This window comes from Oncorhynchus tshawytscha, linkage group LG06 (assembly GCF_018296145.1).
Source record: "Oncorhynchus tshawytscha isolate Ot180627B linkage group LG06, Otsh_v2.0, whole genome shotgun sequence".
Lineage (NCBI taxonomy): Eukaryota > Metazoa > Chordata > Actinopteri > Salmoniformes > Salmonidae > Oncorhynchus > Oncorhynchus tshawytscha.
Genome location: NC_056434.1, coordinates 57,539,360 through 57,565,679, shown reverse-complemented (window position 1 = coordinate 57,565,679; position 26,320 = coordinate 57,539,360). Strand labels below are relative to the sequence as shown.

Genomic DNA, 26,320 nt, shown 5'->3' with positions numbered 1-26,320 from the left:
GTGAAGAGAGAGCCTGTAATGTGATTACTACAGGGCCTACCGTTATGTAAGTTATGTAAGTAGCCACAGCCACTCTCTCACACGCACTATAAATCACACAAATCCACTTATTGTAAAGGTACTGTACATGTAAACATTAGCTTCCTCAGTTTATTCCCCGAAATTCCATTTAACTGGTATGTTCAATTTTTGGTGATTCTGTTCTATTTCAATAAGCACAATTTCACAGTGCGAGTCCCTGTATTTTTGTCCTGGTTTCTGTATACATTTTTGCTCATCACACAGTATGTGTGTGTGGAAATGTGCCCCGGAATACATCACCACACAAAATAGAGTACTCAGTCAGGAGCACATCTATGGAAGGAACCTGATCTCCACTCCGATTAGCCACCTGCTCTGCTTACACACACGCATGCACGCATAGACACACCACACCGCACGCACATCAGATTAGCACTTGGATGGAGAGAAGAAATAAATAAATAAAAAGATAATTGTTGAGTTTCCACCCGCTGCACAGTGCACTCCCATAGTCCTTCAGTATGAGTGAATAGTTGACAGACAGCTTTGGACAGGTCCCTAAGTACAGTATGGCCTGCTCACACTGTGGGTGGCACAAGTTCAAACCTAGGGTTCAAATAATGTTTGAAATCACGTCCAACGCTGGACTGAGCTTGCTTGTTGCAATGTAACCAATAACGCAATTCCCAAATGCCCAAACCCTGTCCACCTGGCACTCTTAAGGCAGGCTTAAGCAAACATTTCAAATAGTATTTGAATCAAGGTCTGCCCCAGGTGTGTGCTGCTCTGCCCAGTTAGCGTTCAGCTTTGCTCTGTTTAGAACACGCTAATGGGGTTTCTGGCACCCACATCTCTTTATGGCTGTGAAATCTGAAGAGCCTTATCCATTAGACCTGGATTAGGGGCATTAGACACGAATGTCCAAAATCATATTTAAAGCGCTGCAGTCTGCACTTTCTGACCTAAGCTGTGGCTAGGTGTTTAGAGGTAAACCCTGTGACTCTGACACCTCACTGGGCACGCCAAGCCAGCTGCAGCCCGAAACAGGGCCTGGAGAGTGGGTGTGTTTGGCTGGCAGACAAGTTCTGGTGGTGGAGGAGGGGAGAGAGGATGCCCTGTTAGGCCCCGTTGTCTTGCAACACGATCCGCAGTCCCTAAACGAATGTTGTGCTAACTGACGTAAGACCATTAGGGCCTGATGGTAAAAACAGGGTTTAGAATCTGGGCCTGCCTTTAATTACAGTGTGACCATCAACTAATCAAAGAAGACATTCTGGAATCTTTCTAACAATTACAAGATTAATTTAATTTATCAAAGGACCTATTGGTATAGGGCGGAGAAGATAGTGGAGAATGGCCTGTGTGGTTCTTGGGATGTAGGGGGGGGTGCCCTGTCAGGGTTTTGCCGTGAGCCTAGTTATGGAATGTGCTTACTGCCCTCATTACGTCTCCCTGGGGCCAAGAGGTGTTGACATCCTGAACCTCCTGAAGGCCCCCTGCCTACCTCACACTGCTGTTAGCAACGTTGAGTAAAACCTGGTATGAAATGTGTGTATGTGCGTGTATGTGAGTGTGTGTGAGTGTGGGTGTTTTGCATGTGTCTGTGATGCGTGTGCATCTGTGCGGCATGATTGTGCATGTATTGTGTGTGTTGTGTTTTTATGGACTGATGCCCACAGATGTAGTGATGTGTCTATCTCTCTGTCTCTTTCTCTCAGATAAGAGTTTCCCCCGGCCAGTAGTGACTCCAATGGACCAGGTTGTCCTGAAGAATGAGGAGGCTGTCTTCCACTGTCAGTTCACCGCTGTCCCAGAGCCCACTGTGGAGTGGTACTATGACACTGAACTTCTCACCAACAAGTCCCGGTAGACACCCGTCCTCTAACCTCCTTTTCACCTTGTTTACGCCTTCTCCCTCCATTCCCCCTCCCTCTCCTCTACCTCTTCCTCCATCTCTTCTTCCACCTCATCCTCCTCCACCTCTCTCCCTTCCCTCCCCTCCTCCACAACCTCGATCTTCCTCCACCTCCTCTTCAAATAGCCCATTGTCCAAGGCTATCTGTCCTCCTCTGTCTGTGTGGCGTATGTGTAACTGGAGTTCTTTGAGGCCCAGTGAGGTGGAACCCCGGTGAGGTGGAACCCCTGTGTTGGCGTCTATAGCTCTTTGTTTGTTATCACAGCTCAGGCCTTAATGAATTGGAAGGGTAATGTTGCATGCTAAGGAATGTTATTTCTGGAACTGTGCAGTGTAATGCAATTTTACAGTGTCTGCGTCCCAAACGGCACCCTATTGCTTCTATGTACTACTTTTAAACCAGGGGGCGCTGTGAGGGTTATTTAACATACTCTTCAATGAGGTAGGGTTTCAGACGTTTTCGAAAGATGGGCAGGGACTCCCCTGTCCTGACTTTAGGGCGAAGCTTGTTCCACCGTTGGTGTGCCAGGACAGAGAAGAGCTTTGACTGGGCTGAGCAGAAGCGTCCCTCCCGTAAGGGTGGGATGGCCAAGATGATGTAGAGCATGAACCTACAGGAGCGGGTCACTGCTTTGATGTTTGCTGAGAATGACAGGGTGTTGTCCGGGGTCATGCCAAGGTACACCAGTAGTGAGCGCACAGGGTGCAGACACAGATTCCCTCCACGTCACCTGGTAGAAGCAACCTGCCAGGTAGGATGCAATCCAGGAGTGTGCAGAGCCTGATCCGCCCAACCCTGAGAGGGCGGAGAGGAGGATCTGATGGTTCACGGTGTCGGAGGCAGAGGATAGATCTAGGAGGATGAGAACATAGGACAGAGTCAGCTTTGGCAGAGCGGAGAGCCTCTGTGACATAGTGGAGAGCGGTCTCAGTTTAGTGAGCCGCCTTGAAGCTTGACTGGTTAGAGTCAAGAAAATTATGCTGAGTGAGATAACGAGAGAGACCGCATGCTCAAGTGTTTTGGAAAGAAAAGAAAAAAAGAGTTTCTAGTCCATTGTTTTTTTTACGTCAGAGGGGTAGAGTGTTGGTTCCTTGAGGAGGCGAGCGCAGCCAGTTGTCAGGGATGAGTTGATGAGGAGAAGTGAAGAATGGGAGAAGGTCTCCAGAGATGGCCTGGAGAAGGGGGATTGGGTCGAGTAGGCAGGTTGTCGGGATTTGAAGGAGCTTTCAAAGGTTCCTCATCACTGGTGGCAAACCTGTAGTCTGGCTGACACCAAACTCGAAGTCCTCCGGACTTCAGAGTCTGGAAAGGCTGTTTTGATTTTGTCGGTACGATGCCTTGCTTTTTTACTGATTGGTTCTCCTCTGTGTCTTTCTCACTTAAACACCCACATCGACAGCCCCAGAGCACTGCCCCCTTTCAAAACGACTGTTGGATTTTCAAATCGCCCCAGGAAAAATTCACATTTGAGAGAACCAATCAAAGCTCAAGATAATTTTTGCGCGAATATTGCACCAACAAACAAATTCCTGTCCAAACCACTGTGTCACAACTCTCCCTCACTGTGTAACAGGTGAGTCACATCAGCCAGGCTAGTAAACCTGAGGTCTTGTGGATACAAACAGCCTGACAGAAGGTTTTATGTCAACCTGTAAGAATTTCACCAATTCATTTTACATCTACCATTCACCTCTCTGTGACACTGTCCCAAATGTTTTTTTAGATCCACTTTACTGGTTTTTATTCAGTTATGTTTTATAAAAACATTTCTATTTTGTTTTGATATTATTTCGTTTCAGGGTTAGGGACAGAAAGTAGCCTATGCAATGGAAGCTAGGAGCCATTTATTAGGGATGTTAAAAAAAAACACTTTGGTCCTTGATTCAAATGTTTAAGATACAAGTACATCAGTCTGCGGACACCAAAACGATCCAAATGTAGCATGCATTGGTCAGAAAATCGATTTAAATGTTACGAATAGCCGGTTCACATTTTTTGGGGGGCTCATATTGTATTTTTTTTAACCTTTCGAAAATACCTCTTATTTTTTGACAACTGATTTGTCCTCTCTTTGAGTGTCGAACTGCATGTAACTGTGTTGACAGTCATTGATCTGCAAGTCATTTTGCATGCCGAACAACCCCAGGTAGAGGGCTGCGGGTCCCGACAGAGATCACTGCAGTGTGGTCAGCATTTTTCATGTTGCGGTTGGAAGTGGGCGGTCAGACAGACAAATTTGAGATGAAAATATTTTTGTTGTCCTGCAGATTATTCTGCCCTACCAAGTAAAAAGGCAGTAAATGCTCATAGCGTGGAACTGAAAAAAAATTGCTTATATTTACCTTGGTTTTAGAGTAACTTTATGCAATTACTGCTAACATAACCCACATTTTCTCCAGAACACAATACAATAGAGGCAGGATACTTGTCCACATGATTAACCATGTATTTAATGTAGAAAAAAATATATTAACTCATTTTAGACCAAATGAACAGTTACTGCCTTTTTGCTACGTAGGGCAGTATTGGAAATGGTCGTTTTTCTGCTTTGTATGCATTATCCTACCTATTGTATTAAAAGCACATACAGTTGAAGTCAGAAGTTTACATACACCTTAGCCAAATACATTTAAACTCAGTTTTTCACAATTCCTGACATTTAATCCTAGTAAAAATTCCCTGTCTTAGGTCAGTTAGGATCACCACTTTATTTTAAGAGTGTGAAATGTCAGAATAATAGTAGAGAGTGATTTATTTCAGCTTTTATTTCTTTCATCACATTCCCAGTGGGTCAGAAGTTTACATACACTCAATTAGTATTTGGTAGCATTGCCTTTAAATTGTTTAACTTTGGTCAAACGTTTCGGGTAGCCTTCCACAAGCTTCCCACAATAATTTGGGTGAATTTTGGCCCATTCCTCCTGACAGAGCTGGTGTAGCTGAGTCAGGTTTGTAGGCCTCCTTGCTGCACACACTTTTTCAAGTCTGCCCACAATTTTCTATAGGATTGAGATCAGGGCTTTGTGATGGCCACTCTAATACCTTGACTTTGTTGTCCTTAAGCCATTTTGCCATAACTTTCGAAGTATGCTTTAACTTCCTGACTGATGTCTTGAGATGTTGCTTCAAAATATCAATTATTATATCAACTAATTGATGTCAATTAGCTTATCAGAAGCTTCTAAAGCCATGGCATAATTTTCTGGAATTTTCCAAGCTGTTTAAAGGCACAGTCAACTTAGTGTATGTAAACTTCTGACCCACTGGAATTGTGATACAGTGAATTATGAGTGAAATAATCTGTCAGTAAACAATACTTGATTCCAACCTCTCTTTTAAAAAGCATGTGAAAAAGGTCATTCAGATAACCAAATTCAAACTAGCTCATTTCCGATTTATACGAAATTGTTTGACTACAGAGGTAGCAAAACTGTACTTCAAATCTATGATACTCCCCCAATAAACATACTGCTTGACTAGTTGGGCCCAAGCTTGCTGTACAACATTAAAACCTATTCAGTCTGTCTACAAACAGGCTCTCAAAGTGCTTGATAGGAAGCCCAATAGCCATCATCACTGTTACATCCTCAGAAAACATGAGCTCCCGAGTTGGGAAAATCTTGTGCAATACACCGACGCATGTCTTGTATTCAAGATCCTAAATGGCCTGGCTCCCCCTCCACTCAGTATTTTTGTTAAACAGAAAACCCAAACATATGGCAGCAGATCCACAAGGTCTGCCATGAGAGGTGACTGTATAGTTCCCTTAAGGAAAAGCACCTTTAGTAAATGAGAGCTTCCCATGTCTGGAATACACTGCCATCAGACACACATAACTGCACCAGCTATCACACTTTCACAAAATGTATGAATACATGGCTAAAGAAAGGTCAATCAGATTTGTAATCATAATCCCTAGCTGTGTATTGCTGCTTTCCATGTTGAGTGTTGTCTGTAGCTTGTGAGGTGTGGAAACACTTTTGTTGCTTTTCCAAATTTTGTCTTGCTGCTTTTTGTTCTGTTGCTCTGTCTGTATGCTACGTCTTGCTTGTCCTATGTTGCTCTGTCTGTATGCTATGTCTTGCGTGTCCTATGTTGCTCTGTCTGTATGCTATGTCTTGTTTGTCCTATGTTGCTCTGTCTGTATGCTATGACTTGCTTGTCCTATGTTGCTCTGTGTGTGCACACTACTCAATGATTGTTTATATTGCAATTGTTTTTAATAACCTGCTCAGGGACAGCGGTTGAAAATTAGCCGGCTGGCTAAAACAGGCACTTTTACTGAAACGTTGATTAATGTAAACTGTCCCTGAAAAAAATCAAATAAACTCAAACTCAACTCAACATGTATGTGTAAATTCCCATGTAGCGCAAGTGGTGGGGTCAGCATGTAACATGGTGCAAACGCGTGCCTGGTCTGGTCACCATGTAAGGGTTGAAATTACTTATACTTTTTCTTGGTGTTGTAGCCTGTCCTCATTTAACTTTTAGTTCTGCCATTTCAATTCCATCTTCCATAGGTTAAAGTACACTTCGGTTCAAAAGTTTGGGGTCACTTAGAAATGTCCGTGTTTTTGAAAGAAATGTCAATTTTTTTTGTCCATTAAAAAAACATAAACTTGATCAGAAATACAGTGTAGACATTGTTAATGCTGTAAATGACTATTGTAGCTGGAAAGATTTTTTAAATTGAATATCTACATAGGTATACAGAGGCCCATTATCAGCAACCATCACTTCTGTGTTCCAATGGCACATTGTGTTAGCTAATCCAAGTTTATCATTTTAAAAGGCTAATTGATCATTAGAAACCCCTTTTGCAATTATGTTAGCACAGCTGAAAACTTTTCTGCTGAGTTAAGAAGCAATAAGACTTTTATCTCCCTCACCAACTTCAAACATCTGCTATCTGAGCAGCTAACTGATCGCTGCAGTTGTAGATAGTCTATCGGTAAATAGCCCATCCAATTTACCTACCTCATCCCCATACTGTTTATATTTATTTACTTTTCTGCTCTTTTGCACACCAGTATCTCTACCTGTACATGACCATCTGATCATTTATCACTCCAGTGTTAATCTGCAAAATTGTAATTATTCGCCTACCTCCTCATGCCTTTTGCACACAATGTATATAGACTCTCTTTTTTTCTTTTTTTCTACTGTGTTATTGACTTGTTAATTGTTTACTCCATGTGTAACTCTGTGTTGTCTGTTCACACTGCTATGCTTTATCTTGGCCAGGTCGCAGTTGTAAATGAGAACTTGTTCTCAACTAGCCTACCTGGTTAAATAAAGGTGAAATTATTTTTTTTTTTAAACTGGCCTTCTTTAGACTAGTTGAGTATCTGGAGCATCAGCATTTGTGGGTTCAATTACAGGCTCAAAATGGCCAGAAACATAGCACTTTCTTCTGAAACTCGTCAGTCTATTATTTTTCTGAGAAATTAAGGCTATTCCATGCGAGAAATTGGCAAGAAACTGAAGATCTCATACAACGCTGTGTACTACTCCCTTCACAGAACAGCACAAACTGGCCCTAACCAGAATAGAAAGAGGTGTGGGAGGCCACGGTGCACAACTGAGCAAGAGGACAATTACATTAGAGTGTCTAGTTTGAGAAACAGACCCCTCACAGATCCTCAACTGGCAGCTTTATTAAATAGTACCTGCAAAACACCAGTCTCAACGTCAACTCCGGGATGCTGGCCTTCTAGGCAGAGTTGCAAAGAAAAAGCCATATCTCAGACTGGCCAATAAAAATAAAAGATGAAGATGGGCAAAAGAACACAGACACTGGACAAAGGAAGATTGGAAAAAAGTGTTGTGGACAAATCTAAGTTTGCGGTGTTCAGATCACAAAGAGGAACATTTGTGAGACACAGAAAAAATGAAAAGATGCTGGAGGAGTGCTTGACCCCATCTGTCAAGCATGGTGGAGGCAATGTGATGGTCTGGGGTGCTTTGGTGGTGGTAAAGTGGGAGATTTGTACAGGGTAAAAGGGATATTGAAGAAGAAAGGCTAATCATTCCATTTTGCAATGCATGCCCACTTATCCAAGATGGCCTAGCAGTCGGACGTGTGTTCTTGTCTTTTCCCATGTATATGTAAATTTCTTCAGATATATTTTAATCTCACTTTCTATCTATGGACTGAATATACACTCCTGCAACCCGCCTCACCCAATGTGGTACGGATCTGCTATTTTTATACTTTAGAACCAGAACCCCCTTCAGAAGCTAGCTAGTTAACTAGCTACTAGCTAATAGTCAGTTAGCCACTGCTAGCCGTCCTCGCCGTTAACTCGGAAATTAGCCAGCCTCAACCCGGTCAATTCCTGCCAGTCTGCACAGCGCGTTATCAACCCAGAGCATATCGGACTGCTTTTTCTATATCACATCTCCGGATTCCTACTGCAAGCACTGAAACTTTACACCGGATCATCGCAGCTAGCTAGCTGCTATCCGAGTGGCTACTCCTGGCTAACGTCTCTGTTCTGAAGCAAGCACTAGTTAGCCTGGAGCTAGCCTCAAGCTAGGCCCATCTCCCAGCTAGCCAAAAACATCCACCAGCCAATTATTGGGCTACAATACCTCTTTTGCCAATTGGCCTGGACCCTTTACTGCCGACACGGAGCCCCGCCGATCCATCACGACTGGTCTGCCGACGTAACTGTCTGAGGTGGTTTCAACAGGCTCTTCCGCTGCAACGTCAATGGAGGCCCATCAGCTAGCCTTGGCCCGCTAGCTGTCTGAATCGCCGTGTCTCCAGCTCGCCTTGCGTAGCAGCGACTACAGAATTGGCTCCCTGACTCATCTAGTGCTACTTATTGGAACCTATGATCACTCGGCTACACATGACTCTCCCTAATGTCAAAATGCTTTGTCTATTGCTGTTTTGGTTAGTGACTATTATCATATTTCACTGTAGAGCCCCTAGCCCTGCCCAATATGCCTTAGATAGCCCTTTTGTTCCACTCCCCAAACATGCAATGACCTCACCTGGCTTAACTGGTGACTCTTGTGACAAAACCACTCTCATCGTCACTCAATGCCTAGGTTTACCTCCACTGTACTCACATCCTACCATACCTTGTCTGTACATTATGCCTTGAATCTATTTTTCCGCGCCCAGAAATCTGCTCCTTTTACTCTCTGTTCCGAACGCACTAGACGACCAGTTCTTATAGCCTTTAGCCGTACTCTTATCCTACTCCTCCTCTGTTCGTCTGGTGATGTAGAGGTTAACCCAGGCCCTGCAGCCCCCAGCACCACTCCCATTCTCCAGGGGCTCTCATTTGTTGACTTCTGTAACTGTAAAAGCCTTGGTTTCATGCATGTTAACATTAGAAGCCTCCTCCCTGCTTTCCACCTGGCTACCCCTACCCCGGTCAACAGCTCAGCACCCCCTGCAGCAACATGCCCAAGCCCCCCACTGCTTCTCCTTCACCCAAATCCAGACAGCTGATGTTCTGAAAGAACTGCAAAATCTGGATCCCTACAAATCAGCTGGGCTAGACAATCTGTACCCTCTCTTTCTAAAATTATCAGTCGAAATTGTTGCAACCCCTATTACTAGGCTGTTCAACCTCTCTTTCGTATCGTCTGAGATCCCCAAAGATTGGAAAGTTGCCACGGTCATCCCCCTCTTCAAAGGGGGAGACACTCTAGACCCAAACTGTTATAGACCTATATCTTTCCTGCCCTGCCTTTCTAAAATCTTTGACAGCCAAGTTAACAAACAGATCACCAATCATTTCAAATCCCACCGTACCTTCTCCACTATGCAATCTGGTTTCTGAGCTGGACATGGGTGCACCTCAGCCACGCTCAAGGTCCTAAACGATATCCTAACCGCCATCGATAAGAGACAGTACTGTGCAGCCGTCTTCATCGACCTGGCCAAGGCTTTCGACTCTGTCAATCATCTCATTCTTATCGGCAGACTCAATAGCCTTGGTGATTCTCTGATCCACCTCTACGCAGACGACACCATTCTGTAGAACTCTGGCCCTTCTTTTTATTAGCTTTTAAATGCTAATAAAACTAAATGCATGCTCTTCAACTGATTGTTGCCTGCACCCGCCCACCCGACTAGCATCACTACTCTGGACTGTTCTGACTTAGTATATGTGGACAACTACAAATACCTAGGTGTCTGGTTAGACTGTAAACTCTCCTTCCAGACTCGCATCAAGCATCTCCAATCCAAAATTAAATCTAGAATCAGCTTCCTATTTCGCAACAAAGCCTCCTTCACTCATGCTGCCAAACATACCCTCGTAAAACTGACTGTTCTACCAATCCTTGACTTCAGCGATGTCATTTACAAAGTAGCCTCCAACACTCTACTCAGCAAACTGGATGTAGTCTATCTCGTTGGCTGGCCCTCACTTCATATTCGTCGCCAAACCCACTGGCTCCAGGTCATCTATAAGTCTTTGCTAGGTAAAGCCCCACCTTATCTCAGTTCACTGGTCACCATAACAACACCCACCCATAGCAGGCGCTCCAGCAGGTATATCTCACTGGTCATCCCCAAAGCCAACACTTCCTTTGGCCGCCTTTCCTTCCAGTTCTCTGCTGCCAATGACTGGAATGAATTGCAAAATCACTGAAGCTGGAGTCTTATATCTCCCTCTCTAACTTTAAGCATCAGCTGTCAGAGCAGCTTACTGATCACTGCACCTTTACACAGCCAATCTGTAAATATCACACCCAATTACCTCATCCCCATATTGTTATTTATCCTCTTGCTCTTTTGCACCCCGTTATCTCTACTTGCACATCATCATCTGCACATTTATCACTGCAGTGTTAATGCTAGCCAGGTCGCAGTTTTAAATGAGAACTTGTTCTCAACTGGCCTACCTGGTTAAATAAAAGTTAAATAAAATAAAATAAGCCCTGTGGACGGAGCTTAATTGGAGCCTATTTCCTCCTACAACCGGACAATGACCCAAAGCACAGCTCCAAACTATGCAATAATTATTTAGGGAAGAAGAGGTCAGCTGGTATTCTGTCTATAATGGAGTGGCCAGCACAGTCACCGGATCTCAACCCTATTAACTTCTCGACGCTACCCATCCCTTAAGCGGGATAATTGTCATCAGCAACCCCTGAATAGCATAGCGCCTCAGTCAAATAATATTACTAAAAATATTCATATTCATGAAATCACAAGTGCAATATTGCAAAATACAGCTTAGCCTTTTGTTAATCCACCTGTCGTCTCAGATTTTGAAATGATGCTTTACAGAGAAAGCAATCCAAGCATTTGTGTAAGTTTTTCGATTGCAAGACAAAACATTAAGTACACTTAGCATCAGGTAGCTTGGTCACGAAAATCAGAAAAGCAATCAAATTAATTGTTTACCTTTGATGACCTTCGGATGTTTTCACTCACGATACACAACAAATGTTCCTTTTGTTCCATAAAGATTATTTTTATATCCAAAATACCTGTTTGTTTGGCGCATTATGTTCAGAAATCCACAGGAAAGAGCGGTCACGACAACGCAGACAAATTCAAAATAATACCCGTAATGTCCAAAGAAACATGTCAAACGTTTTTTATAATCAATCCTCAGGTTGTTTTTAAAATATATAATCGATAATATATCAACTGCAAATGTCTTTCACAGTAGGAGAGGGAAAAGCAATACCTATCCAAACTCTGTTGCGCGATCAAAACTCATGTGACCGTGATCGTTCTGGCTCATTTTTCAAAATAAAAACCTGAAACTATGTCTGAAGACTGTTGACATCTTGAGGAAGCGATAGGAAAAGGAATCTGGTTGATATCCCTTTAAATGGAGCAATGGGAGGCTATGAAACATGGAGTTTTCAAAATAGAAGTCACCTCCTGGTTTGATTTTTCTCAGGGTTTCGCCTGCAATATCAGTTCTGTTATACTCACAGACAATATTTTGACAGTTTTGGAAACTTTAGAGTGTTTTCTATCATCTGTCAATTATATGCATATTCTAGCATCTGGTCCTGAGAAATAGGCCGTTTACTTTGGGAACATTAATTTTCCAAACATAAAAATAGTGCCCCCTAGCTTCAAGAGGTTAAGCTGTTTTGGGAGCAGCTTGACCGTATGGTATGTAACAAGTGCCCATAAAGCCAATCCAACTTGTGGGAGTTGCTTCAGGAAGCATGGGATGAAATCTCTTCAGATTACCTTGACAAATTGACAACTAGAATGCTGGAGGTCTGCAATTGCTGCAAATGGAGGATTCTTTGACGAAAGCAGTTTGAAGGACACAATTATTATTTAAATTAAAAATCATAATTTATAACCTTGTCAACGTCTTTACTACAAATCCTATTCATTTTGCAACTAATTTCATGTATGTTTTCATAGAAAACAAGGACGTTTCTAAGTGACCCCAAACGGTAGTGTAGATGTCTCCTAATAGCTTGCCACATGGCTCTAGCTCTATGATTGTAGCCTTTGATGACTCGTGATTGGATGACAACAACAACAAGCTACATGCACCACTCTTGTGAAAAGCAAGAGCAGCAGCAGCATAAATGATAAAATTTTCTCTCTCCGCGTGGGAAGCGCGATGAAGACCATCTTAATTGTGAATTCCAGTGGTGGAAAAAGTACCCAATTTTTATACTTGTGTGAAAGTAAAGAATGTCGGTCTGTGACTATAATTAAATGTGAAGACTGTTATTTTATCAAATCAATTCTCTATGTGTAATTATTATTATGTGATTAAACTAATCATGTCAACTTTAATTAACTAGGAAGTCGGGGCACCACGGGAAAATGTTTATAGAGTCTCTATTTCCCGAATCAACTCTACAGATATTTTCATATCTTATCGATTAGTCTTCTATTAATGTGTCATTATTACCTCATCAGTTCTCATTACTGAACGTCGCAAACCCTTGGATATCTGCACGAACCCTAATCTCCAAAATGAATCAGCGATATACAAATTGCCCTCATTTTTATTTACTGACTAAGTAAACAAATCACAGAAATACATAAGCAAACAATATAGTTATTGGTTACTAACACAATGCATTGATAAGTCCCTAGTGGGCTAAACCAGTATGATGGCTTGGTAGACAATGGAAGGGGTGATAATGGAAGGGGTGGAGACAGATAAAAAGTGGGAATGACAAAATGGATTCACTACACACAGTTGATAATTATAGTCATTGGAATGCTAATCCTTTGCACATGAACGGCCGCTCATTCGGAAATAATTGGAATGTATATATTTACGCCCGTATGTTGTCGTTGTCTTCTCTGTTGGAATCGCCAGTCCGTCTGCTGGAGAGTCAGTTCATCAGAGAGTCTAGGGTTAACGTCCCAAGAAGTTACAATGTCTTTCGGAGTTGTTGCTTTCTCTGCTGCTCTGGATAGTGTCTGTTGTTATGGATACGTCAGGCGTACAGATGGTTGTTGCATAGAATGGATGCTTCCGCGGTTTTCGGTATTCTCGTACTAGATTTACGTAATTTCCAGCTGCAGACTAGTAATTCTAAGTCTAGGGTTTGCTCTTATTCTGTAGTGATCGATAGTCTCAGAGTTTCACAATTTCCAGCCGGGTAGCCAACACTACACGCTGTCTGGTCTCCTGGGTCTATACAGTTGTAGTTCTTAACCATTTCAACATGTAGCGTCAGCTCCATATTTTCTGTTCTGATGGCCCATAGAATTGTAGCCGTTCCAAAGTGGGGACTCCATACCGGCATTCTCTGACTTAATGTACATTTTGTAGGAAGTGGGTTTTATACTGTGGAAGAAGGGGCGGTTCTATAACGCCTAATGTGATGTCCGTGCCCACGGGGGTGTGTCCACTGACTAGTAAACTGTATATGAAAATACATGCTCTCATCTTTTCACAAATAGTTTAATATGTAATCATATATTTTACACAACCATCAGATGTAAACCCCATAACTGGAAGGTGTACACAACCAGAGATACAGTAATGTGGGTCTCCTCTCTTTCATGAGGTCACCAAATGAAACAACTGACAGGATTGTTCTTTAAATACCCCTGGACCATTCCCACATTCTCAAAAAGCATGGGAGGAGATCCTGGACGGAAAGGGACCCTGGACGCAGGCCGGGGAGCTAAGGCGGAGCGGCGGCGATATGAGGAGGCAAGTCAGCGAATGACTTGTGGTGTCTCGAGTGAGCATTCACAGGCTGGTGTGCTCTGTGCCAGCGTCCCGCATTTGCCGGGTGGGAGTGGGCATCCAGCCAGAACGGGTTGTGCCAGCTCTGCGCTCGAGACCGCCAGTGCACCTTCACGGCCCAGTGTATCCGATGCCCACCCACGCACCAGGCCTACTGTGTGTCTCTCCAGCCCGGTGAATCATGTGCCTGCTTCAAGGACCAGGCCTCCCGTTTGTCTCTCCAGCCTGGTGAGTCCTGTGCCTGCGCCCAGGAAGAAGCCTCCAGTGATGATCCATGGCACGAAGCCTCCAGTGATGAACCATGGCACGAAGCCTCCAGTGATGATCCATGGCACAAAGCCTCCAGTGACGATCCATGGCACGAAGCCTCCAGTGAGGAGTCATGGCACGAAGCCTCCAGCGACATCCTCCAGTCCGGAGTCTCCAGCGACATCCTTCAGTCCGGAGCCTCGAGTGACGGTCTCCAGTCCGGAGCCTTCAGCGACGGCCTCCAGTCCGGAGCCTCCAGCGACGGCCTCCAGTCCGGAGCCTCCAGCGAGGGTGCCCAGTCCGGGGCCCTCCCTTCGGGGTGGGTAGTTAACTTTGTTTGTGGCACTTAGCCCTGTAAGCTTCACGGTTGTTTCTTTCGTTTGTTGTTTTGTTGGCAACATTTTAAAATAAAAGTAAATGTACGCTCACCACGCTGCACTTTGGTCCACTTCTTTTGATGGCCGTGACAGTAACCTGATCCTTCATATCGTCACAGGAGAGTTATGACAATACCTTAATAGAAAATTACTCAAGTAAAAGTGAATGTCACCCAGTAAAATACTACTTGAGTAAAAGTAAATAGGTATTTGGTTTTAAATATAATTAAGTATCAAAAGTAAATGTAATTGCTAAAATGTACTTAAGTATCAAAAGTAAAAGTGTAAATATCAATAATTCCTTATATAAAGCAAACCAGAAAGCATCAATTTCTTGTTTTTTATTTACAGATAGCCAGGGGCATGCTCTAACACTCAGACATAATTTACAAATGAAACATGTGTGTTTAGTGAGTCTGCCAGATCAGGAGCAGTGGGGATGACCAGGGATGTTCTCTTGATAAGCGTGTGAATTAGACCATTTTCCTGTCCTGCTAAGCATTCAAAATGTAACGAGTACTTTTGGGTGTCAGGGAAAATGTATGGAGTAAAAAGTACATACTTTTCTTTAGGAATGTAGTAAAGTAAAAGTTGTCAAATATAAATAGTAAAGTGCAAAAAACTACTTAAGTAGTACTTTCAAGTATTTTTTTACTTAAGTACTTTACACCACTGGTGAATTTACATGAAATGTTATGGTTTTTTCTTATTATTTTTATGGGGGGAAATGTCTGTTTAAACGTCATGAATAATTGTCCATTTTTCACATCCCTAACACACATATACACACACACACACAGAAGTCAGCTCAGACATATCCAGAGAGGCCCAGCTCAAGAGATCCATCGGCAACAGATTTTTATTTATAATAGAATCATATTGCATTGAACTGAATTGCATTGATTCGTTCTCTAATCATACCGAATTTCACTGATTGGTTTCAAACCAAAACGAACTGTATCGTTCCTGTATCGTATCGGTGCCCATGTATCTAGATATGTATTGAATAGTCTTGAAAGGGAAAGACGCCCATCCCTACCATTTATGTGTTGTATAGTTTTTGTGGTTTTTGGCACTTGTCTCTGTAGGGGAGTAACTCATAAGGTGATGGGTCAGGTCATAGTTTCGGTTAGGTTTAACGGTAGACACAGTGAGATGATGTAGATACATGAACAGGAATAGTTCAGAAGGCTAAACTTCTACACTTATTTGGTCCAGTAGCCACCACGTTGAAGCAGCGTGAAGTGCACATGCGTAGATAATCTTGTTTGACTGTGAGAGAGCAAGGTCTTGTATCATGTACATCTCAATGGGCGCGTTCGAGTGGATCACTTTTGCCAAGTCGGTGACCAACAATTGATGGCCTTTCAAAGTGTTGCATTCAGGAATAAACATTTTCCTACTTGCCACTGAGCTTATAAATTAACTTGAGACAGCATCCAGAAACATGATGAATATAAAAAAAATGTATTATCTTCCACTGTGAGTGATGAAGAAAAATCAGCCTCTAAGACAATTACTTGAATAATTAAATATAGGTTTTGTGAACAAAGGTGATGACTAAAGTGTCTTATTTGGAATTTTCTTATTTTACTTCTCTATGGGAATTGTCTTACTGTCCCAGACTTAAACTGCAATACCGAAAGTGCTGTATGGGTACAGTGGAAAGCGTGCTTCTAGACCGGAACCTTGGGGCCTGGGACTTGCGCCCATTGTTGACTGCATGAACTTTACAAAAATCATGTGATCAAAGGTCATGACTGCAAGTTTCTGCAGTTGCTCTTCACCAACTTCATCTTGCAGCCATCAACCGGCATTGCGGGAGGCTCTATTGTCAACCAATCATTAGTTGTTTTTTTTGTTTGACCCACACAAATGTGACCCAAGACATGACTAAAACAGGAACCAATTTACCACGATGTATTTGTGTACAGTGGATGGATATACACAAATAAATGTGATATTTGAGTCTCTCTCTCACTTATTGATTGTACAATGTACACATAATATTATATTATGATTTCAGTTTGAATGTGTGAAATGGGGGTGTGATACATGTTAATTTCGGCATCATAATGAAAACCTTTTTATAAACAATGGCAACACTGACATGTTGATCTTGGCCTTGCTGTTGGAAAACCACATTGGTGTCCCGACTTTCCGCTGTCGCAGATGCACCTCCCCCGATTTCACTCCTTGACTTTCTTCTGCAGTCGGTTGCTTTAACCATACCATTCAAACACACCCAATATCTGTGGTTCTGATTTGATTTGGAGTCTACCTTTTGAATTATAAAGTCAATTTCAATGTGACCCGCCAGATTTAGAAGCTTGAAAACCCCATTCGAAAAAAAGATTTGAAAACCACATTCAATATTTGCACTAAAACTGAACATAATTCGGGATGTTTTATAATTTTTTATTTATTTCAGTTCGTTTTGGAGTCAAAGATAGTAGTTGCAGTGTACTTTTACGTTTTCATAATTTATCAGACGCTCTTATCCAGAGCGAGTTACAGTTAGTGCATTCATCTTAAGATAGCTTGGTGGGACAACCACATATTTCAGTCATAGTAAGTACATTGTTCCTCAGTGAAGTAGCTATCAGCAGTCAGAGCTAGTAAGGGGGGTGTTAAGTGCAAGGAGGGGGTGCTGTGAGATTATTTAAAGTACTATTTGAAGAGGTGTGGTTTCAGATGTTTTCGGAAGATGGGCAGGGACTCTGCTTTCCTAGTTTCAGGAGGAATCTGGTTCCACCGTTGGGGTGCCAGGACAGAGAAGAGCTTTGACTGGTCTGAATGGGAGGTGCCCTCCCTTAGGGGTGGGAGGGCAAAGAGACCAGAGGTGGCAGAATGGTCTGTTGATATAGTTGTCTCTTAGTATAGTTGTAGTTTTTCAAACGTGTTTGTAAATTATTTTATTTGAGTTTGCTAAAAAAAAAAGATATAATCTTTGTTACTTTTTTATATCCAATTGGTAGTTACAGTCTTGTCCCAATCGCTGCAACCCTGTCAAGCCACACTGCTTCTTGACACACTGCTCGCTTAACCCGGAAGCCAGCCACACCAATGTGTCGGAGGAAACACTGGCAACCGGCCGGCAACCGGCCGGCAATAGGAGTCGCTAGAGCGACATGGGACAAATCCTCCACTAATCCGGACAAAGCTGGGCCAATTGTGCACTGTCTCCAAGTCGCAATCAGCTGTGGCACAGCCCGGGATTGAACCTGGATTCTGCGATGCAGTGCCTTAAACCACTGCGCCACTCGGGTGGCCCCGCTAAATATTTTTTTGTTATGATTAATTTTCCTTTACTATAATAACCCTGGCACATGCGCACATGTGCGCGCGCACACACACAGCTTATATGTTCAGCTGTGTTTGTCCTGTACACACATCTCTTGCTGTCTCCAATGAAGTGAACATGGATCTCAGGCTGCGGTGTCTTAGAGCAGCCTAAGGGGTTTGTGTGTGTGTTTGTGGGTATCTGGGTTTATTGATCTCTTCTGGGGTAATATCTGGGGAGCACTGCTTTCTTGTAGGGGTTTTCACTGCTGGCCTTGTACCTGGATGGTAGACACAGCTGAAGGGGATATATGTGAATAATATTTGACGTTCATTTGATTCAGATGCTTGAAACCAAGGAGAACCTGGAATCTCACTGGATTTTCAAGGTTGTTTAGAGTTGAGAAAAAAATTGGTTTTTAGCCTCATGGGCGAGATCATTGGTGTACCAAAATAAAAGCTACCAAAATAGAAGGGTTTGTTCATAGCTGCTGAAAAGTGTGTGTGTGTGCATGCGTGCATGATTGCGTGTGTGTGTGTGTGTCTGTCTGTGTAGACATGGTGTGTTATCAGAGAGTAGGGATGGGGTTTTTAAATAATTTCACTATTTTAATTATTTTTTGGTTGAATATCCAGCAAAGACAAATAAGAGCTCTCCAGTAGGTGTACCAAAACATTCAAAGGCCATTTTCTCAAAAGTGAAGTTACAAGTTTATCAACTTTCAAAGCAGAATGACTTTCCCATTGTTCCTCAAATGCAGTGTATGATATACCACTTTGTAGCTCTGTGTCTCTGCTTTTATCCAATGTCAAAAAAACACTGGATAAAAGCAGCTACACCTACATAAGACAGAATCAAGGTGGTCGGTCACATATGTGGGAACTCCTTCAAGAGCATTCCAGGTGAAGCTGGTTGAGAGAATGCCAAGAGAGTGCAAAGCTGTCATCAAGGCAAAGGGTGGCTGCTTTGAAGAATCTCAAATATAAAATATATTTTGATTTGTTTAACACTTTTTGGATTTACTATATGTTTCTATGTGTGTTATTTCATAGTTAAGATGTCTTCACTATTATTCTACAATAAAGAAAATAGTAAAAATAAAGAAAAACCCTTGACTGAGTAAGTCTGTCCAAACTTTTGACTGGTACTGCTGCGCAAGGGAGAGAGGCAGGCACTTTATGCGAAGGGGGTGGTATGTGTGAGATTGGAGCGAGCTAAGGAGTGAGCAGATGGAGGAAGAGCAAGCCAGCTGTATCTAGCTAGGATGATTGAGGCCATATGTTGCGCTTTCTCCCCAAACCTATTCAGATAAAACAACAGCCTACCTGTTGGTGGCTCGTTGTCGCTTACTCCTTCTCATTTCCTTCTCTCCTTCTCAATTCCTTAATTTTCTTCCATCTTGCATTGCATTAGTGAACTCTCACTTGACTTGCTACACATTGAGCCTCTTTGCCGCTTTGATTGGCCAACATAAACAACAAGCTACACACGTGAAGGCTAACGGTCGGCTACCAGTCTTTATATGGGGCTGGACCGTGTACATCATATACTGAACACAAAAAGAAATGCAACATGCAACAATTTCAATAATTTTACTGATTTAACATTTCATGTAAGGAATTAAGTAAATTGAAATAAATACATTAGGTCCTAATCTATGGATTTCACGTGACGGGGCAGGGGTGGGCAGCCATGTTTGGGCAGTTAAGGGCATAGGCCCACCCACTTGGGAACCAGGCCCAGCCAATCAAAATAAGTTTTTCCCCACAAAAGGGCTTTATTACAGACCGAAATACTCCTCAGTTTCATCAGCTGTCCGGACGGCTGGTCTCAGACGATCCCGCAGGTGATGAAGCCGGATGTGGAGGTCATGGGTTGGCCTGTTTACATGTGGTCTACGGTTGTGAGGCCGATTGGACGTACTGCCAAATTATCTAAACCGACGTTGGAGACGGCTAATGGTAGAGATAGAAACATTAAATTATCTGGCAACAGCTCTGGTGGACATTCCTGCAGTCAGCATGCCAATTTCACACACCCTCAAAACTTGAGATATCTGTGGCATTATGTTGTGTGACAAAACTGCACATTTTAGAGTGGCCTTAATTCTTCCTAGCACAAGGTGCACCTGTGTAATTAATGATCATGCTGTTTAATCAGGTTCTTGATATGCCACACCTGTCAGGTGGATGGATTATCTTGGCACAGGAGAAATGCTCACTAACAGGGATGTAAACAAATGTGCGCACAAAATTGGAGAGATATAGTTATTTTCCTGCAGATCTATTAGCCCTTTATAGAACTAGTTTTGTTGATCGAGTGGTGGAGTGTAGTGCTTGATACAGTACATATTCCTCTTTCGCATTGAGGTTTGCAGTGTTTTTCTGTCTAGTGTTAGCCATGCTACAAGCTTGTTGTGAGCTAAAAAATGAGTTAGCAAACACAACCTACACCCGCCTCCCGAAAACAAGCTCCGCCAGTGAAATGGCAAACACACAATCGACACACACTTGATCACACATGCACCAGTACGATAAACAGAGAGAAGGTGGAGAACTTGCTCACTGAATGGATCCTGGCTGCACTTTACTAAACGAGCGGGAGATTACCACCTCGCAAGTTAGTGCTGTGGATACAAGCAGTATGCGGGGCAGTAAGCCAAACACCGGTAAAAGATGCTTGGGAGAGACAGTGGGAGGAGCATTCACTTTCCCACGGAACGAGCAGCGTAAACAATGTCAGAGTCCTTCCGGGTTGGAGTTAAGATCAGAATGAATGGTGGATTGCCATGCACATCCCTATCAGAGAGATTGGGAGCTGGGTGATGATTTTTTTTAGGTTACAAACAGTGTTGAAAATAGTCCCTACTTTTGTATAATTTTCCCAAGTTTATATCAATAAAGTAATACTCTAATGTACTCTAAACGAACAAAAACGTATATAATATAAAGGCTTCATATAGGCAATTCATAAAGCAGGCATAAGCACAACATAAATGCTTCACAAATAATTTATATGCAAGTCATACTACATACATGTAGTATATGGAACCTAAAAATTGTATCTATGTGGATTACATGGCACTAGCCTTGGCGATAGCATTTCTCTCTCACTGCACATTTCACTTCCTTTCAAGCTACATTTTGGTATTTAAAAAACACTAATATTCAAGTAATATCAATGGCTATATATCATTCATTTAAAAGTTTAAAAACAGATACATCAATCTTAGGCTGTAGCTTTAAATGGCAGTCCGTCTAGTAGCTAGCCAGTGAAACCTAGTATCATATTGCTATGAGGGAAGAATAGATAATGATGGTGTGCCAGTCTGTCTTGTTCTCTGTGTTGTTATTGGATGTGAAGCTCCTTAGCTGTCAGACTTTGAGCTGACAAAAGGTCAGACAGTTAAGAGTCTTTATCCTCTCCATCACACACACCGATACTCCTCTTTCCCTACCAGGGGCCAGAAAAGGGGCATGGCGTACACTGGGCCCGATAGAATAGACACATACCCTTTTCACACTGAGCCGAGCCAAGCTGTTGGCCTGGTTACGAATCCACCACAGCTGGAACCCCACTGGAAAGGACCATTTGAAAAGAAAATATCCAAGCCTGCAAAGCCAACACAGTATGGTTCAGGTCGGCATGGTAGTGTGAAAAGGGTATTACCCTGAGTGCATACTGTAAAATCACCTATTCAAAATGTGTCTTTGCATAGCTAAACCTATTCTATTAAAGGAAAACTCCACCCAAAAATGATATTTTGGTATTTGTTTAGTCTATGGTTGACATAGTCCCAAAATGTTTTGCTAGTCAGCACTCAAGTTTTCAAGATATGTAATTTTCAAAATACAGAAATCATCCCTGTATGATGCATTTTGGGACAATTATGGGGTGAGATTTTCCTTTAATGTACGCACGTACCTTCTTCCGTTTCTGCATTCGTACTCTGGTTTGGTTGAGAGTTTCAGCAAGTGAATGGCAGTATTGATGTTCATCTGAGTACTACCTGTGTCCCCTCTCCTCTCCTCTCTCCATAGAGTGATCCTGTATACTAACGGCACCCTGCTAATCACCCAGGTGAAGCCCAGAAACACTGGCTCCTACAGGTGTGTGGGTAGAGGGCCCCGGGGGCCGGACGTCACGCTGGAGGCCTCCCTCCTCATAGCAGGTACTACACTAACATACACGCAGATACACACACATGCAGACGTAAACACACACACACACCTGATTGAATGTGTGGAATGGAGGATATATGGCAGTGTTGAAGCAGCAGCTATACTTCCTGGGATCCACACAAAAACATAAAACACGACAAGTAAAAAAAACACCAATACACTGATGGAATCAAATCAATCAATTAAATGTTTTATTTGTGACATGCTTCGTAAACAACAGTTGTAGACTAATAGTGAAATGCTAACTTACAGGTCCTTTTCCAACAATGAATAACACAAACGATTAAAAATAACGTGGCTACTGTGCCTTTTTAGAAAGTATTCATACCCACATTTTGTTGTGTTACAGCCTGAATATAAAAAATAATAATTTATGCTTACCATCTACACACAATACCCCATAACGACAAAGTGAAAACATGTTTTTAGAAATGTTTACAAATGTATTGAAAATTAAATACAGAAATATCTCATTTACATAATTAATCACACCCCTTTGTAGCAGCACCTTTGGCAGCAACTACAACTGTGAGTCTTTCTGGGTGAGGCTCTAAGAGCTTTCTACACCTGGATTGTGCAACATTTGCCCATTTTTACTTTTCAAAGTGCTTCAAGCTCAGTTAAATTGGTTGTTGATCCTTGTTAGACAAGCATTTTCAGGTCTTGCCATAGAAGTCTAAACTGTAACTCGGCCACTCAGGAACATTCACTGTCTTCTTGGTAAGCAACTCCAGTGTAGATTTGGTCTTGTATTTTAGGTTATTGTCCTGCTGAATGGTGAATTCATCTCCCAGTGTCTGATTGAAAGCAAACCGAACCAGGTTTTCCTCTAGGATTTTTCCTGTGCTTAGCTCCCCAGCCCTTAACGATTACAAGCATACCTACAACATGATGCAACCACCACTATGCTTGAAAATATGGAGAGTGGGACTCAGTAATGTGTTGTATTGCATTTGCCCCAAACATAACTCGTTGTATTCAGTACAAAAAATGAATTGCTTTGCCACATTTTTTGCAGTATTACTTTAGTGCCTTTTTTCAAACAGGATGCATGTTTTGTAATATTCGTATTCTGTACAGGCTTCCTTCTTTTCACTCTGTCAATTAGGTTAGTATTGTGGGTTAACTACAGTGTTGTTGATCCATCCTCAGTTTTCTCCAATCACAGCCATTAAACTCTAAGTTTTTTAAAGTCACCATTGGCCTCATGGTGAAATCCCTGAGTGGTTTGTTTCCTTCCTCTCTGGCAACAGAGTTAAGAAGAATGCCTGAGGCCTCCTGAGTGGCGCATCGCAGTACTAGCTGTGCCACTAGAGATTCTGGGTTCGAGTCCAGGCTCTGTCGCAGCTGGCCGCGACCGGGAGGCCCATTGGGCGGCGCACAATTGGCCCAGCGTCGTCCGGGTTAGGGGAGGGTTTGGCCGGCAGGGATATCCGTGTTTCCTCCAACACATTGGTGCAGCGGCTTCTGGGTTGGATGGGCATTGTGTCAAGAAGCAGTGCGGCTTGGTTGGGTTGTGTTTCGGAGGACGCCTCTCCCGAGTCCGTACGGCAGTTGCAGCAATGAGACAAGACTGTAACTACTACCAATTGGATACCATGGAATTGGGGAGAAAAAAGGGGTGAAAAAAAGAAGAATGTATCTTTGTAGTGACCAGGGGTATAGTGCTGCCGGAGGGCGGATGAGCGGCGTTCCCTCATATTTTTCAATTTGAGAATAAACAGAGCTGGTAAAACTATTTCAGGGAAATTAATTTGGATACATTCTAAATGGATTCTATTTAATTACAACATGTTCATAAAACTCCACAGACCCTCTCTTGTGCAGTGGAACTCAGAATGATATTTGACCACTTGGTTACAGTGCCACCATTCAGACGAGGACACCCACAACCAGAGTGGCCACGGCAAAGCCCAAGGAGCCTGACCCTCTGTGGAAGTAGCTGTTGCCCTGCTTGGGATGTTTAGCTTGTATTGGCTATTGGTTGAATATATCCAAGTTGGAGGTAATAATGCATTTAGGTTCTACTTTATTGAGATGCATTACACCACACCAAAAGCTTGATTTTATTGCTGTTTTTAAATTAATTTCCTTCAATTCTGCGTAGTAATGATTTTATTTTCACTACTTGGTCAATTGATTTGATGATTTAATCTATGCAAATGAATTCTATGAATTGATAGTTCACCTCAGTTTAAAAAAAAAATGTATTCTGTAATAAGGTATATTGTAACCATGTGTTCAAGCTAATCAAATCAACGTTTATTTATGATACATAGTGTAAGCTAAAACAATACAATGAAATGCCTACTCGCAACTAAAGCTCTCCTCGCATACAGTGCTATATTTATTTGTATTTACATTAGGCTATAGCCTACAACTAGCTATACCACGTAGACTTACACTTTAGACTTTTTCCTTAAGTGGCCTAATGGCAGAACTATCATTCAGCTATCCTTCAACTTCTATTTCATCATTGCGTGATCTTGGTGTTGTCCATTCAGAACCACGAAGAGTGCTCCAATCGTTTAAAATAACACTCATCAAGATTCGTTTGCCTACGCCTGATAGTCCTACTCCTCACTTATTATTATTGTTACTGTTATCATTACTAATAGAAGACGATCACTTCTCACAGTGGTGCTTGTTTAGTAAAGTTAGAGCAAAGCTGAATCAATGTCTCGCAAGATGACATAACAATTCATTTGTATTTTAACAATAACAATTCATTTGTATTTTACAGAACAGAACAGCATAGCAGAGTAGGACTATAACATTTATTTTACACCAGAAACATCTGCTCATTTTAGGATGGTCAGCTGAAGCTGAATAGTCCCCAAAAAAGGGTCATGCACCAACACTCAACAGAGCCCGCCACTATTCAGGATGTATTCTTTGACTGAAACAAAATATAAGAAAGGCTAATAGTTTTTTTTTTTTACATTTGCTCTAATCCGCTCACAAAATAGTAATTCAATAAGATTGAAATGCATTGGCTATTCCCATGACACCGATTTGAGATCAATCAAATGATTGGCATGCAGATGCAGTTTCACCAGTAAAACGTGAGTAATTATCATTCACAGTTGACAGTGATGATGGTCTATTTTGAAATGAGGTATATCTAACTTGGTGTTTGAGGGTATCATTGTTGAGTGGTCCCCTGCAGCGTACCATCGCAAATATGTGATTGGAACAGTAGCAACAGAAAGTATGATGCCACAAACACGTCTAAACAGCGTCGTTGTCTGAAAAGCATCTAAACAGTGTTTTGTCCTGATTGGAAATAAAGGACTTCACAACTTTATTCCTCAATTTCACCTTTTATTGTAAAAAATAAATGCGAACTTCATCATCCAAGCATCACACAGAACACATCCACAGCCAAACTCATTCCATAAACCAGTCTAAATAACAGGTTGCGCTGACAAAAAAAAAACCAAAAAACAGCTAGACTAGTTTACAATGTACCACATCTGTAACGAATCTCTTCTGAGGAGGAGGTGGAGGAGTAGGAAATATCGGACCAATATGCAGCGTGGTAAGTGTTCGTCATATTTATTACACTGAACACAGGAAACAAACGAACAAGCGAATAAAGAAAAAACGAAACAGTCCCGTATGGTGAAAAACACAAACGGAAAATAACCTCCCACAAACAAGAGGGGGAAAACAGGCTACCTAAGTATGGTTCTCAATCAGAGACAACGATTGACAGCTGCCTCTGATTGGGAACCATACCAGACCAAAAACATAGAAATATAAACACAAGAACAAAACATAGAATGCCCACCCCAACTCACGCCCTGACCAACCTAAAATAGAAACATACATAAGGAACTAAGGTCAGGACGTGACAACATCTTTGGTGAGTACATGGGCAAATGTAATATTGTTTAGAAAAGAGATGCGTGTAAGCTAAGCTAACAGCAGCTACATTCTTTTAACAAAGTCCAAAAAATATTAACTTAGTTTAGCCACTTTTCAACATATTACAAATCTTTGATGTACTTGTTACGGTGTATACAAGAACCGGAGCACATTACTTAAGTCGTTTACAGTTTTTGACAAATCACAAATAAGATCAAATTTCATCACCTCACAGATCATCACCTCAAATACA

At 42.1% G+C, this 26,320-nt stretch overlaps 1 protein-coding gene across 1 annotated transcript in view; it reads left to right on the top strand.

Annotated features, from left to right (window-relative positions):
• Positions 1 to 26,320, top strand: part of LOC112253507 (inactive tyrosine-protein kinase 7) — a 206,001-nt gene that overhangs the window by 141,130 nt on the left and 38,551 nt on the right. Inside the window, exons 5-6 of the mRNA XM_042323433.1 lie at positions 1,740 to 1,887; positions 22,057 to 22,187. Coding sequence (XP_042179367.1) covers positions 1,740 to 1,887; positions 22,057 to 22,187 — 279 coding nt within the window. The remainder of the gene's footprint in view (positions 1 to 1,739; positions 1,888 to 22,056; positions 22,188 to 26,320) is intronic.